The 13,873-nt window shown below is 39.4% G+C and overlaps 1 protein-coding gene across 1 annotated transcript in view; it reads right to left on the bottom strand.

Moving 5' to 3' along the window:
* Nucleotides 1–13,873, bottom strand: part of ZNF236 (zinc finger protein 236) — a 502,799-nt gene that overhangs the window by 210,959 nt on the left and 277,967 nt on the right. The window contains exon 14 of the mRNA XM_030211824.1: nucleotides 8,879–9,139. Coding sequence (XP_030067684.1) covers nucleotides 8,879–9,139 — 261 coding nt within the window. The remainder of the gene's footprint in view (nucleotides 1–8,878; nucleotides 9,140–13,873) is intronic.

Raw genomic sequence — 13,873 nt, 5'->3', positions numbered from 1 at the left:
TGGGCTCCTGATGTCAGTGCTACGCTCGACGTCGATGCTGACGCCTCCAATCTCGATTCAGACGTTGAGGAACCGGACCTGGCTCCAAAACTCTTGGCGCGTTGAGCCTCTCAGGAAACCTGGGTCCTCTTTTTTATACGAAGGCAGAGGACACAGTTAGCAGGGCTATGGTCGGGCCCAAGGCAGTGAAGACACCAAGAATGGGTGTCTTGGCTCGAGATGGTCCGGTTGCACAAAGTAGAACGCTTGAAGCCACTGGGAGTCTTCGTGGACATGGAAGGAAAAACCGCATCGGCCAAATCAAAAGACATGATGGTGCCTGAAAAAGGAGGAAAAGGCACAAAAGAAAGAAGCCTGACCGGACAGACCTGAAAACAGCTCACATCAAAAAATAAAGGCAACTTATACGTGGGGCAAAAATACTAAAAAACTAAAGGACTTTTTTTTTTTCATTTAAAAAAGGCAAAAAGGAAGCAGGTAGAAAATCGAAGAACACTCAAAAATCACAGAAACGCTCTCACCGGGCATGTGAGGAGCCACCACAAAAAGCAGTTGCTCCTCACACGGAAAAAGCGAAACTGATGCGGGTACATTCACGTGGCGGGAGGGAAGGCACATGCGGCTCATGCTCCTAAAAGCTCTAGTTAATTCTATGGCAAATTTGCCAGGCCGGGCAATGTGGGATGGCATCTAACCACTTGTGAGTATAAGCAAGCCTACTTGTCCTCGGAGAATAACAGAATATATAAATGAATCATAATAATATTCTCAAGGGGAAAGGTAGGGGTGAGGGGAGAGTAGAGGGAGAGATACATGGATGATAAGGTGACAGAGCAGTAGAGTTTTATGGTTTATAATGTGATAGGAAACACGGATCTTTGTTGAGTCCTTTATCACTAATTTCAAAGTATCTTATAATTTTTAACTTCTTAGGTCTTACATTCCTAGATTTTTAAAATTTCTTCTGAGTATTCTGACCAGAAGGTCATTGATACAGTGCTCTGGTCCTGAAAAGTGCTCCCCGCAGAGATACCAATCTGCTCTTCTTTCTGATATCTGATCTTACGTCTGTGTGAATTGATTCTTGTCTAACATCTTGCTGAACAAAATCATAAGACCCTGCTGATTATAAGAGCATGCCTACCCAGTCTTTCTTAAATTTTGAGTGTTCTTATATATGTATATTTCATTTTTAGTGTGAAGGATGTTAAGGACATCAAGCACTCTAGATAATAACAGATGCCATTTGCAAAGCTATTTGAGCACTGATGCCTGTGGAGCTTAAAAAATAGCTTACTTACTACATGGTACCATCTCTTTAATAATAAAGATTCCTTGCAGTGCTCAGGCTAAAGACCAGTAAGTCACTTGGAGGCTGATTTACAAAGATTCATTAGTGTCTTACACAATAAAATGCATGGGTCCAAGAAAGCACAAAGGCAGACGGTCTGCAAACTCCAAGGTGGAAAACAAAAAGAGCAGATCGTTTAAAAGTAAAATGTAATTTATTTTTAAACAGTATAGCAATACTTATATAAATACAAACAGCCCAACACAGGCCGTGTTTCGCCCAACTGGGCTGCTTCAGAGGCTATACAAGAGTCCTTTGCTACCAAATATGAGGCAAATGGAGAATGTCCTGTCAATAAATATACGGAGGATTGATTTGATCTGAAAAAAAACAGCGGAATCAGAGATGCCAAAACATAATCCACTGACGTAAAGCCAGTACTACGGTCTCATATCTCTGGATTATGTTTTGGCATCTCTGATTCAGCTGTTTTTTTCAGATCAAATCAATCCTCCGTATATTTATTGACAGGACATTCTCCATTTGCTATACTGTTTAAAAATAAATTACATTTTACTTTTAAACGATCTGCTCTTTTTGTTTTCCACAATAAAATGCATGATATTTATAGCAGGTATCATTATTTTTACTGGGGAATATTCACTAATAGCATATGCATTTTGGTGAGGTTAACAGCCGTAGTAGTGAATGAATGCAATTTTTCTCAGCTATACAAAACAAGATAATCAAAATCATGCAAATACATGGATTTATACTTCTTTTCAACATTATGCTATCACACCCTGAAGTTTCTGGTCTCAAGACTGTTACTACACTGACTACAGCCTTATCAAATTCAAATTAGTTTCAACAAAGTACATTTCAAGACTATGAATAATGCTATAACTGAGATTCCAGATGGGTCCAGTTTAACGTATTTTCCTGAGAAAAGACTATCATTGTATTAGCGCTTTTCCAACAAGAGTTTAAAAAACTGCTATAAAAGTGATAAAGCAGGCCCTTGTACTACCACTTCAAGTATACAATTCCATTCAGTAAGACCTTATGTAAGGATTGCTAATGTGCTCCATGTTAATGTCAGGTCTTCTTGATAATGATGATGATGATGGTGGTAGTGGAGGTGGTGGTGGCTTTTCTCTAATGGAGCTGTAATTTATACTGAATTGCACTAGAGAAGTTTAATTTGTGGGCTAATAGAACAGAAAGACTATTTTTATTTATATTTAATTTTACTCGGGAAAATATCTTTAAAAATAATTCTACACAAGTAAATAAGGCCCTTCACATGGGGAAAAGAGGAAGATTTGGGAACAGGGCCAGGGTTGGTGGGCTAAGATATACAAAACATATCTACAGCATCCAGAGCCCAACATAGGAGAACATTCCCTTTTTAAAAAAATCAGCTTGCATGCCCACTGGAGAAAGACTTTCTCATTTTTTAAAGATAGATGGTTGACAATGCTGTGAAAACATTTGTAAAGAACAAAAATAAAAGCCAGTATGTGTAAGCATGCTAATTAACACAAGGAGGACAACTAATAGCAAAACTAGGTGCCTGTGGACAACCTAGTAGCAGTGCTATGCATTACCACAAGGAAGTTCTCCAGCTTGATCACTTATGCCTCGATGATCAAAGGTAAATATGGGCACTATAGGCCACTAGTGCCGGACTAGTGCCTGCATTTACCAGCATACATATGATCAGAGGGATCTGGCGCGGCAAACAGCACCCACGTCAGGGAATACCACAGAGCTCATTTAAATTATATTTAAACGAGCTCTGCGGTATCCACCCGTATCATCAGAGCACAGCACTCTGTTTGTACAGGTGTAATAGCACCTTAACCCAACGCCAGCTTAGAGCTGGCGTTAGGTTAAAACTCCTGTCTTCCTCCCACCCTCTGCATCAGGCAGCCCCGCACCCAAGGGTATGGAGGTCTGGTGGACCTCCAGTCCCCCTAATCCCCCTGGATAAGTTTCCCTGGTGGCCCAGTGGCCTTCTCGCTCTCTCCCACCCCCCCCCCCCCCCCCCCCCCCCCCCCGGACATGGGGGCTGGAGATCTGGTGGACCTCCAGTCCCCCCCCCCCCCCCACACACACACACACACAAGGACATAGGGGGACTGGAGGTCTGGTGAAACTCTAGCCCGCCTAACACCCCCACTGACAACAAAAAGACCGTCTCTGGTGGCCCAGTGGCCAGCCTATCCCACCTGCCCTGGTGGCCTAGTGCCAAAGCCCCCTGTACTTTATATGGTATTGAAGTCCTGCCCAATGCATCCCAGAATGCACTGGGCACGGTGCCACCATTTTGAAGGATCCTTCTTATTAAGTAGACCTAATTAAAAGTGTGGGGATTCTTCTCAATTAGTTCACATAAGGTCCCAAACACGTGTATCTCATATCCAATATCATTCAAAGTAGTGATATCATGCAAGCATTAATCAAACATTATTTTTTTATGTATATATATTTTTTGTCTTTATGTATATTTTCGGGGATCTTCAGATATCAAACTCATTTCCACCATATGGGGAATCTTCCCCAGTTCTTAATGGTGTTTTACAGATCTTCATGGATCCACCCGATCATATAGTATCTTATAAAAATTATCTTTTCTATCTTATCTAGTAGTTGACATTACTTAGCATCAATTAGATAGCAGTGGAGCAGCAAATTTTCTTTCTAATCAAACCTCCGCCGACTTGGCCAGGTTTCGTGTATACTTCGTCAGGGAAGAGGTTTGCTACAACAAAAACAAGAACGTTAAGAAATGTTTTCAAATCTTAATCGTATCACCACTTTCTAATATAACTCATTCTTATTTATCATAACTATTTACCATCGTATGTTCACTTCCGTGTTCCAAAAAAAATGGCTGCGGCGTTCTCTAACGCTACTACAATTTAAATAGACCTCAGCTGTTTCTGAATACTCTACTCTGATTGGGTTCTTTGCTTTTGTTAACCACCAATCAGATAAGAGACCACCAATCCAATTCAGAATTCAACCCATAAGGTTGCAGAGAACGTAATTGAAAAATCATTTTTTGTTCTTTATAATTCAACAGAGATCCAGCATTACCACCCTCCCAGCCCAGCTGGATATGATCTATAATTCTCCATTTGATATCAGTTATATGATGATTTTTGTCTATCCAGTGTTGAACAATTGGGGCAGATGTAACTTTGTTATTGATACGAGATTTATGTTCATTGAGCCTAGTTTTAATAGGGCGACTAGAACGCCCTATATATATCATTTGGCAAGGACAAACAATGGCATACACAACATTCTTCGAGGTGCAATTCATATAGGAACGAGACATCAGAGGACGTGTAGTTCCTGGAGGTATCCACATTACGCCCTCAATTGTGAACTCACACCATTGGCAGGTTTCACATTTGTAATGGCCCAGTTGTTCCTCGGAGTTAACCATATACTCCAACCTTTTATATGTCAACATCTCTCCTATCGTTTTACCTCTTCTGAAGGCGCAGATTGGATGATCCTCAAAACAAGCATGAATCTGTAAGATTTTCCAATTATTATGTATACTTTCTGTAATACGAGAGCTTAGAGTAGAGTAAGGAATTACCATCACTAATTTGTCTGCTTCAGATGAAGTATTATATTGTAATAGTAAATCTCGATGCGAATATTTAGCTCTCAAATATGCTGTTTTAACAATTGTTTTGGGATAACCTCTCTCTTGAAAACGAACAGCCATTTTTGATGCTTGCATCTCAAACATCATATCTTCTGAACATATTCTCCTTGCTCTTAACATCTGACTCACTGGTAAACTTTTTTTCAAATGGTACGGGTGGAAGCTGGTAAAATGTAGCAAAGTATTACGTGTCATAGGTTTTTGATATAAATTAGTATGAAGATGACCATCTTTCTTATATATCCAGACATCCAAAAACTCAATACCTGTCATGTGATATTTAACTGTAAATTTCAGATTCTGTTGATATGAATTAAGTTTAGTCATAAATAATTCCAGCATTTGTAAAGATCCATTCCAAATAAAAAAGATGTCGTCCAGGAAACGTTTCCATATTAAAATATTTTGATATTCTTCCAAATTGTATACAAATTGTTCTTCAAATTTAGATAGATATAAAGTGGCAATGGAAGGGGCTAATGACGCCCCCATCGCTACTCCTTGAATTTGTTCAAAAAATTGCTGTTGAAAAAAGAAATAATTTCTCTCTATCACCAACTGAGCTAATTGCATCAAAAAATTCTTAGAAATTCGCTGGGGAGAAGGACGCTTATCTAATTCTTCAGCAATAATCAATAATGCATCTTTCTGTGGAATGATGGTATATAATGAAGTAACGTCAACCGTAACTAAAAGAGCATTATCTGCCACATCTAAAGTTTGAATACATCGAAGTAAGTCTGTAGTATCTTGAAGATATGATGTAACCTTCTTTGCTGCCGGTTTCAAAAAGACATCAAGAAATTTGGATAGAGGTTCCAAAATAGTATTACAGAGTGCCACTATCCAAATTTCTTGATGTCTTTTTGAAACCGGCAGCAAAGAAGGTTACATCATATCTTCAAGATACTACAGACTTACTTCGATGTATTCAAACTTTAGATGTGGCAGATAATGCTCTTTTAGTTACGGTTGACGTTACTTCATTATATACCATCATTCCACAGAAAGATGCATTATTGATTATTGCTGAAGAATTAGATAAGCGTCCTTCTCCCCAGCGAATTTCTAAGAATTTTTTGATGCAATTAGCTCAGTTGGTGATAGAGAGAAATTATTTCTTTTTTCAACAGCAATTTTTTTAAACAAATTCAAGGAGTAGCGATGGGGGCGTCATTAGCCCCTTCCATTGCCACTTTATATCTATCTAAATTTGAAGAACAATTTGTATACAATTTGGAAGAATATCAAAATATTTTAATATGGAAACGTTTCCTGGACGACATCTTTTTTATTTGGAATGGATCTTTACAAATGCTGGAATTATTTATGACTAAACTTAATTCATATCAACAGAATCTGAAATTTACAGTTAAATATCACATGACAGGTATTGAGTTTTTGGATGTCTGGATATATAAGAAAGATGGTCATCTTCATACTAATTTATATCAAAAACCTATGACACGTAATACTTTGCTACATTTTACCAGCTTCCACCCGTACCATTTGAAAAAAAGTTTACCAGTGAGTCAGATGTTAAGAGCAAGGAGAATATGTTCAGAAGATATGATGTTTGAGATGCAAGCATCAAAAATGGCTGTTCGTTTTCAAGAGAGAGGTTATCCCAAAACAATTGTTAAAACAGCATATTTGAGAGCTAAATATTCGCATCGAGATTTACTATTACAATATAATACTTCATCTGAAGCAGATTAATTAGTGATGGTAATTCCTTACTCTACTCTAAGCTCTCGTATTACAGAAAGTATACATAATAATTGGAAAATCTTACAGATTCATGCTTGTTTTGAGGATCATCCAATCTGCGCCTTCAGAAGAGGTAAAACGATAGGAGAGATGTTGACATATAAAAGGTTGGAGTATATGGTTAACTCCGAGGAACAACTGGGCCATTACAAATGTGAAACCTGCCAATGGTGTGAGTTCACAATTGAGGGCGTAATGTGGATACCTCCAGGAACTACACGTCCTCTGATGTCTCGTTCCTATATGAATTGCACCTCGAAGAATGTTGTGTATGCCATTGTTTGTCCTTGCCAAATGATATATATAGGGCGTTCTAGTCGCCCTATTAAAACTAGGCTCAATGAACATAAATCTCGTATCAATAACAAAGTTACATCTGCCCCAATTGTTCAACACTGGATAGACAAAAATCATCATATAACTGATATCAAATGGAGAATTATAGATCATATCCAGCTGGGCTGGGAGGGTGGTAATGCTGGATCTCTGTTGAATTATAAAGAACAAAAAATGATTTTTCAATTACGTTCTCTGCAACCTTATGGGTTGAATTCTGAATTGGATTGGTGGTCTCTTATCTGATTGGTGGTTAACAAAAGCAAAGAACCCAATCAGAGTAGAGTATTCAGAAACAGCTGAGGTCTATTTAAATTGTAGTAGCGTTAGAGAACGCCGCAGCCATTTTTTTTGGAACACGGAAGTGAACATACGATGGTAAATAGTTATGATAAATAAGAATGAGTTATATTAGAAAGTGGTGATACGATTAAGATTTGAAAACATTTCTTAACGTTCTTGTTTTTGTTGTAGCAAACCTCTTCCCTGACGAAGTATACACGAAACCTGGCCAAGTCGGCGGAGGTTTGATTAGAAAGAAAATTTGCTGCTCCACTGCTATCTAATTGAAGCTAAGTAATGTCAACTACTAGATAAGATAGAAAAGATCATTTTTATAAGATACTATATGATCGGGTGGATCCATGAAGATCTGTAAAACACCATTAAGAACTGGGGAAGATTCCCCATATGGTGGAAATGAGTTTGATATCTGAAGATCCCCGAAAATATACATAAAGACAAAAAATATATATACATAAAAAATAATGTTTGATTAATGCTTGCATGATATCACTACTTTGAATGATATTGGATATGAGATACACGTGTTTGGGACCTTATGTGAACCATTTTGAAGGAGGCATCCCAGGATGGAGTGTTACTCCCTCTTCCTTTCTCAAGGTACGGGGGGAGGAGCAGGGGGTTTGAGGGCACTGGGCCACCAGGGCAGGTGGGGGTAAGGTTGCCCACTGGGCCACCAGGGTCGGTCTTTTGGTGTCGGAGGTGTTGGGGGGAGGTTAGAGGTCCACTGGACCTCCAGCCCCCTGTGCCCTTGTGTCAGAAGGGTGGGGAGTCGAAACCTCTTGTTTGACAGGTCCAGACCTTTTTTTTTTTTTTTTGACAGCCCAGACCTGTCAAACAACTTCTGCAGGACAATTGTGCCTTGGGCACATGCTCAGGCACAATCCTCACACAGAAGTTCCTCCGATGATCTAAAAATAGTGCACACAAATTTGCATGCTATTAGTTTTGACCATGAGGGCTTTAATCCCCCGTGCTGTTCCGCCACTAATTTTCCAGCATTGTTCAAACAGCGCAGGGGATTTGATCATGGGGGCCTGAGTTAGGTGAGATCAGCTGTGGTTGAAGATACTTCAGAGGCAGTGCTCACAGCACCTGGAGAAAGGAAGAAGGAACTCATAGTTATTATTAAGGGTGATACCTGATGGCTGGATGTAAATCCCATAATACTGTAAAGAGCCCTGGTATATGGCTTCAAGACTGTTGCTGTAAAGACCAGACTAGGAACAGTGAGAGGGTGTGTCTATTAAATAGGGGAAAAAATATCAGGGTGGTTGTAAATGAAGGCTCATAGTGCCAGAATCTCATTACAAGATCCAAATGAGATGGAAGAAAAAGGAGAACTACTACTACCTGGCCAAAAAAATAACTGTAAAAAAACTAGAAGTCTGGAATCAAGGCAAGTTAAGCTTCTGTGAAGCTTCTAGAGAGAATTACACAAATATACTGAGAAAGTAATAAACAAAGGAAGGGAGGTGAAAGCTTACCTGTGGGTTTTCATATGCTTTTTGCAGTTTAGAGAAGTCTTGAATGTCTTCTGGCAATATGGACACATATAAGGTCGAAGATCGTTATGAATACCCATATGACGCCTCAGGCTGCCACCTGTCGTAAACGCTCCATTACATACAAGGCACTTGTACGCTCTTAGACCTGTGTGTGTTCGGATATGGGCTTTCAGCACTCCTGAAGACACAAAGCCTCTTCCACATTGTGTGCATTTAAAAGGTTTTTCACCTGTGTGGGATCTTAAACAAATGTACAGTAAAATATCACAATAAGCTTACCAAAATGAATATAAAACAGGAGGGTACAGAACTTTTACTCATTTATCCCAGGCAAGTTTACTGGCCTTGTGTTTTTTTTGTATTTGCCTTGGAGTCAATGACCTGGGTGAAAATTCAGTACAATTAATGAACGATTTATGCTAGGTAGCATTTACATTTACATAGGTGGGTAGAAATTATTTCTGCAGGAATCCAGACTACAGTTTGGTTAACAATATGAAAGAAATCAATAAACCTAAGTTAAATGGTGAATAAATTGCTGTGCTGAAAGCCATGAAAGTCATCATATGTGCCTGACACAATGGGTCCAATTAAAGGTATGGTAAACTTTTACAGTTCCATTAACTTTATTCATTTGAGTTTTAAAACCTGAAGAAAAAAAAAAACTATATCCATTGCTTACTATGCAACATTTCAAATGTGCAAGTGTCGTCAGCTTGGCTTTGCTAGGCTTACCTGACATTTGTTGTAATTTGGTTCTAACAAGAAGCGATGTTGATAAGCTAATAGCATTTGCAATTCACTGTGTTTGATCCTGTTACACCCTGAAGAAGCCTTCTCATGAAATTAGTAGGTGGGAATTTGATAATTTAACATGTGTTTAAGTCACCTTTTAAGGTTACCAGTAAAGCATTGCACAGAGCCTGAATGGTTTTTGTACGGGAGGATTTTATGCCTGTGATGTCACTACTCAGCAAATCCCATTATTTAAAGAATATAGGTAGGGTTCTGAGGCTTTTTCCTCCCATTTCAATTTTTTTTACTGTCACTCTCTGTGCAATAGTCATGATAACTAATTACTCTCTGTAGAGTTTAAGATTTGCCCGTTACTGGATTGTCCCAAGTTTTTATACATGAGAAAGGATACGGAGTTAGGGATGAAAGGGGTGGGGTGGGGTTGAAGGAAAGCACACTGTTGGAAAATGTTTAGCTGGAAAGATTAGAATGTATCATTAATAAAAATATAATGTAAGTGCAAATACTAGGCACTAGCAGTCGAACCCAAGCGCCAAGAGACAGAGAAGGAGGAAAGAACCCTACATAAAAAACACCTTGAAGAAGGAGTAGGGGTGGACCAAAGAACTTCCAGCAGCCAGGTGTAAACAATAAAGCACCCAAATTGGGTCTAATTTGGGTGCTTTTGTTAATAAAACTTTGATTGTTTACACCTGGCTGATGGAAGTTCTTTGGTCCACCCCTACTACTTCTTCAGGAAGTACTAGCAGTCACTATATATCAATCATAATTTTCTTGATGAGTTATTTCAATTACCTCTGGGCTGTCCCTTGAATTTCTCTGCATCCTTGGGAGCAGTCATGCCACAAATACTACTCTGTCTATTCAATCGGCTAAAAGTCAACCTGCACTAACTGCACAATTGGATACACAATGAGGCATATTTTCAAAGCACTTTGGGAGGCTAAGTTCCATAGGTTTCTATGGAACTTTGGGAGGCTAAGTGCTTTGAAAATGAGCTTGTATGTGCACAGAAGTTAATTTTTTTTAAGTTGCCTAGGTAGAGAGGGCAAGTGGGCATCTATTTTGGGCCTATTATAAAGACACAAACTTCAATGTATCTTTATAAAACACCAGCACAGAATGAACACACATACATTTATATCTGGAGAGGAGGTGTAAATGTTCACATAAATTTTAAAAACAATGCGCATAAATCATGTATGACTCTGCCCTAGCTCTGTCCCTAAACAAGCTTAGACCTAAATCTTGTAAAAAGCATGTGCTCATGTTACAGCACATACTTTTACATGGAGCTTAATTTTATAAGAGGCATTTTACCCATGTATAATGGCATATATGTACAAAAACACCTTTACAAAATTAGTCCCTTTGTGACTATCTGGCTATCCTGGATGTATCCAGTTAGCAAAATGGCAGAAGACTGCTTTAAAGACATAGCAACATTTACAATGGGCAGCAATTTAGGGTTTTATTTTTTAGTATATGCATTTTGAAATTTTCTTTTCCACAAAGCTACTACGTTTGGAGAGAGGCATAGTACCTCCTCATTTATCACAAGACTATTAGGTAAAAGACTGGCATTGTATGCTAGCTCACTGGCTCCTTGTGGAGCAAAGAGTCCATTAAATATAAGTCTAATGCTTTCACTATTTGTAAGTCTGATTTTGTTCTAAATTTTGTTGGCTAGTGCACCACTTTTGCACAAGGGGACTAATTTTGTAACTGCAGAGACCCACTTTTCCTTGTGTAGATACTAATTCTGAAAACAAATGTATGCACATATTTGTGCTTAAGCAAATTACCCTAGTGGTTTATGTGCATACATTCACAACTACACTTTGCATGAACAAATTTCCTGAGTTAACAGCATATACATATATTCTTTATAAAATACATGTAACAAAACTATCCCTTACCCTAAGAATGCTTCTACTCAGTCTGGGTAAAATTATGCACAAATGGACTCTACTGGCATAAGTTTATATGGGTATTGGGAGGTTAATTTGATGAAGTCTATTTTTCTGTGCAAAACAATGCTTTTATCTGCAAAATTATCTTCTAAACTGTAAAGCTGATTTTTTTAATAGAAATGTAAACTCAAAATCATTAGGCTTGTAGGGGTCCTTTTACTAAGCTGCGGGAAAAAGGGCCCTGCGGTAGAGGTGGGGAACGTTCTTCCCCTATGTCAGGGCCCTTTTTACCAGAAGGTAAAAAGCCCCCCTCCCCCCCAAAAATGGCCATACAGTAAGATAACTCTTACCACGGCCATACGGCGGGGAGCACTTACCATCACCCATTGAGGTGGCAGTAAGGGCTCCTGTGGTAACATGGCAGTAACTGGGCAGTGTGTGGCAATGCCCGATTACTGCTGGGTTAGCACCGCACTACACAAAATATTTCCAGGGAACGCCAGAAATAGCGCACACTAAACCAGGAACTACCACCAGCGGCCATTTTGCCCCAGCGGTAGTTCAGTTTTAGCATGCGGTAAGCCTGTGTTCAGCTTACTGCCACTTTGTAAAAGGCCCCCTGAATGTTTTAAAACCTTTGAGGTGCTCAGTCAAATTATTTGAATTTATTTAATTAATTGCATTTGGGAATTACAAAAAAAAATCTTGTTTTTCAAATTCTTCCTTCCACTCGCACTACCAACTCCAGAAAATATTTTTCTATATTAGCAGAGATGCGTATATAACTACATAAGTACTGCCATACTGGGAAAGACCAAAGGTCCATCAAGCCCAGCATCCTGTTTCCAACAGTGGCCAATCCAGGTCACAAATATCTGGCAAGATCCCCCCAAAAAAGTACAAAACATTCTATACTGCTTATCCTAGAAATAGTGGATTTTCCCCAAGTCCATTTAATAATGGTCTATGGACTTTTTCTTTAGAAAGCCGTCCAAACCTTTTTAAAACTCCGCTAAGCTAACCGCCTTTACCACATTCTCTGGCAATGAATTCCAGGGTTTAATTACACATTGACTGAAGAAACTTTTCTCCGATTCGTTTTAAATTAACGACATTGTAGCTTCATCGCATGCCCCCTAGTCTTAGTATTTTTGGAAAGCGTAAACAGACGCTTCACATCTACCCCTTCAACTCCACTCATTATTTTATAGACCTCTATCATATCTCCCCTCAGCCGCCTTTTCTCCAAGATGAAGAGCCCTAGCCCCTTTAGCCTTTCCTCATAAGGAAGTCGTCCCATCCCCTTTATCATTTTTGTTGCCCTTCTCTGCACCTTTTCTAATTCCACTATATCTTTTTTGAGATGCGACGACCAGAATTGAACACAATATTCGAAGTGCGGTCGCACCATGGAGCGATAAAAAGGCATTATAACATCCTCATTTTTGTTTTCCATTCCTTTCCTAATAATACCTAACATTCTATTTGATTTCTAAGCCGCAGCAGCACACTGAGCAGAAGGTTTCGACGTATCATCAACGACGACACCTAGATCCCCTTCTTGGTCTGTGACTCTTAACGTGGAATCCTGCATGACATAGCTATAATTCGGGTTCCTCTTTCCTACATGAATCACTTTGCACTTGCTCACATTAAATGTCATCTGCCATTTAGACGCCCAGTCTCCCAGTCTTGTAAGGTCCTCTTGTAATTTTTCACAATCCTCTCGTGATTTAACGACTTTGAATAACTTTGTCTCATTGGCAAATTTAATTACCTCACTAGTTACTCCCATCTCTAGGTCATTTATAAATATGTTAAAAAACAGCGGTCACAGCACAGTCCCCTGGGGAACCCCACTAACTACCCTTCTCCATTGAGAATACTAACCATTTAAACCTACTCTCTGTTTCCTATCTTTTAACCAGTTTTTAATCCACAATAGAACACTACCTCCTATCCCATGACTCTCAAATTTCCTCTGGAGTCTTTCATGAGGTACTTTGTCAAACACCTTCTGAAAGCGAATGATACATACCTGTAGCAGGTGCTCTCCGAGAACAGCAGGCTGATTGTTCTCACGTCCACGGCAGGCCCTCAAACCGGAAGAAAAAAATCTCGCAGGAGGTCCCGCATGCGGGGCACGCCCACCGCGCATGCGCGGCCGTCTTCCCGCCCGTGCGCGACCGTTCCTACTCAGTTAAATGACAAGCAAAGAAATGAGGAAAAAACACAACTCCAAAGGGGAGGAGGGAGGGTAGGTGAGAACAATCAGCCTGCTGTCCTCGGAGAACACCTGCTACAG

This window comes from Microcaecilia unicolor, chromosome 1, assembly GCF_901765095.1.
Source record: "Microcaecilia unicolor chromosome 1, aMicUni1.1, whole genome shotgun sequence".
NCBI classification, from domain to species: Eukaryota; Metazoa; Chordata; class Amphibia; order Gymnophiona; family Siphonopidae; genus Microcaecilia; species Microcaecilia unicolor.
The sequence above is the reverse complement of the archived record's forward strand: the minus strand, read 5'-3'. Positions and strand labels throughout refer to the sequence as shown.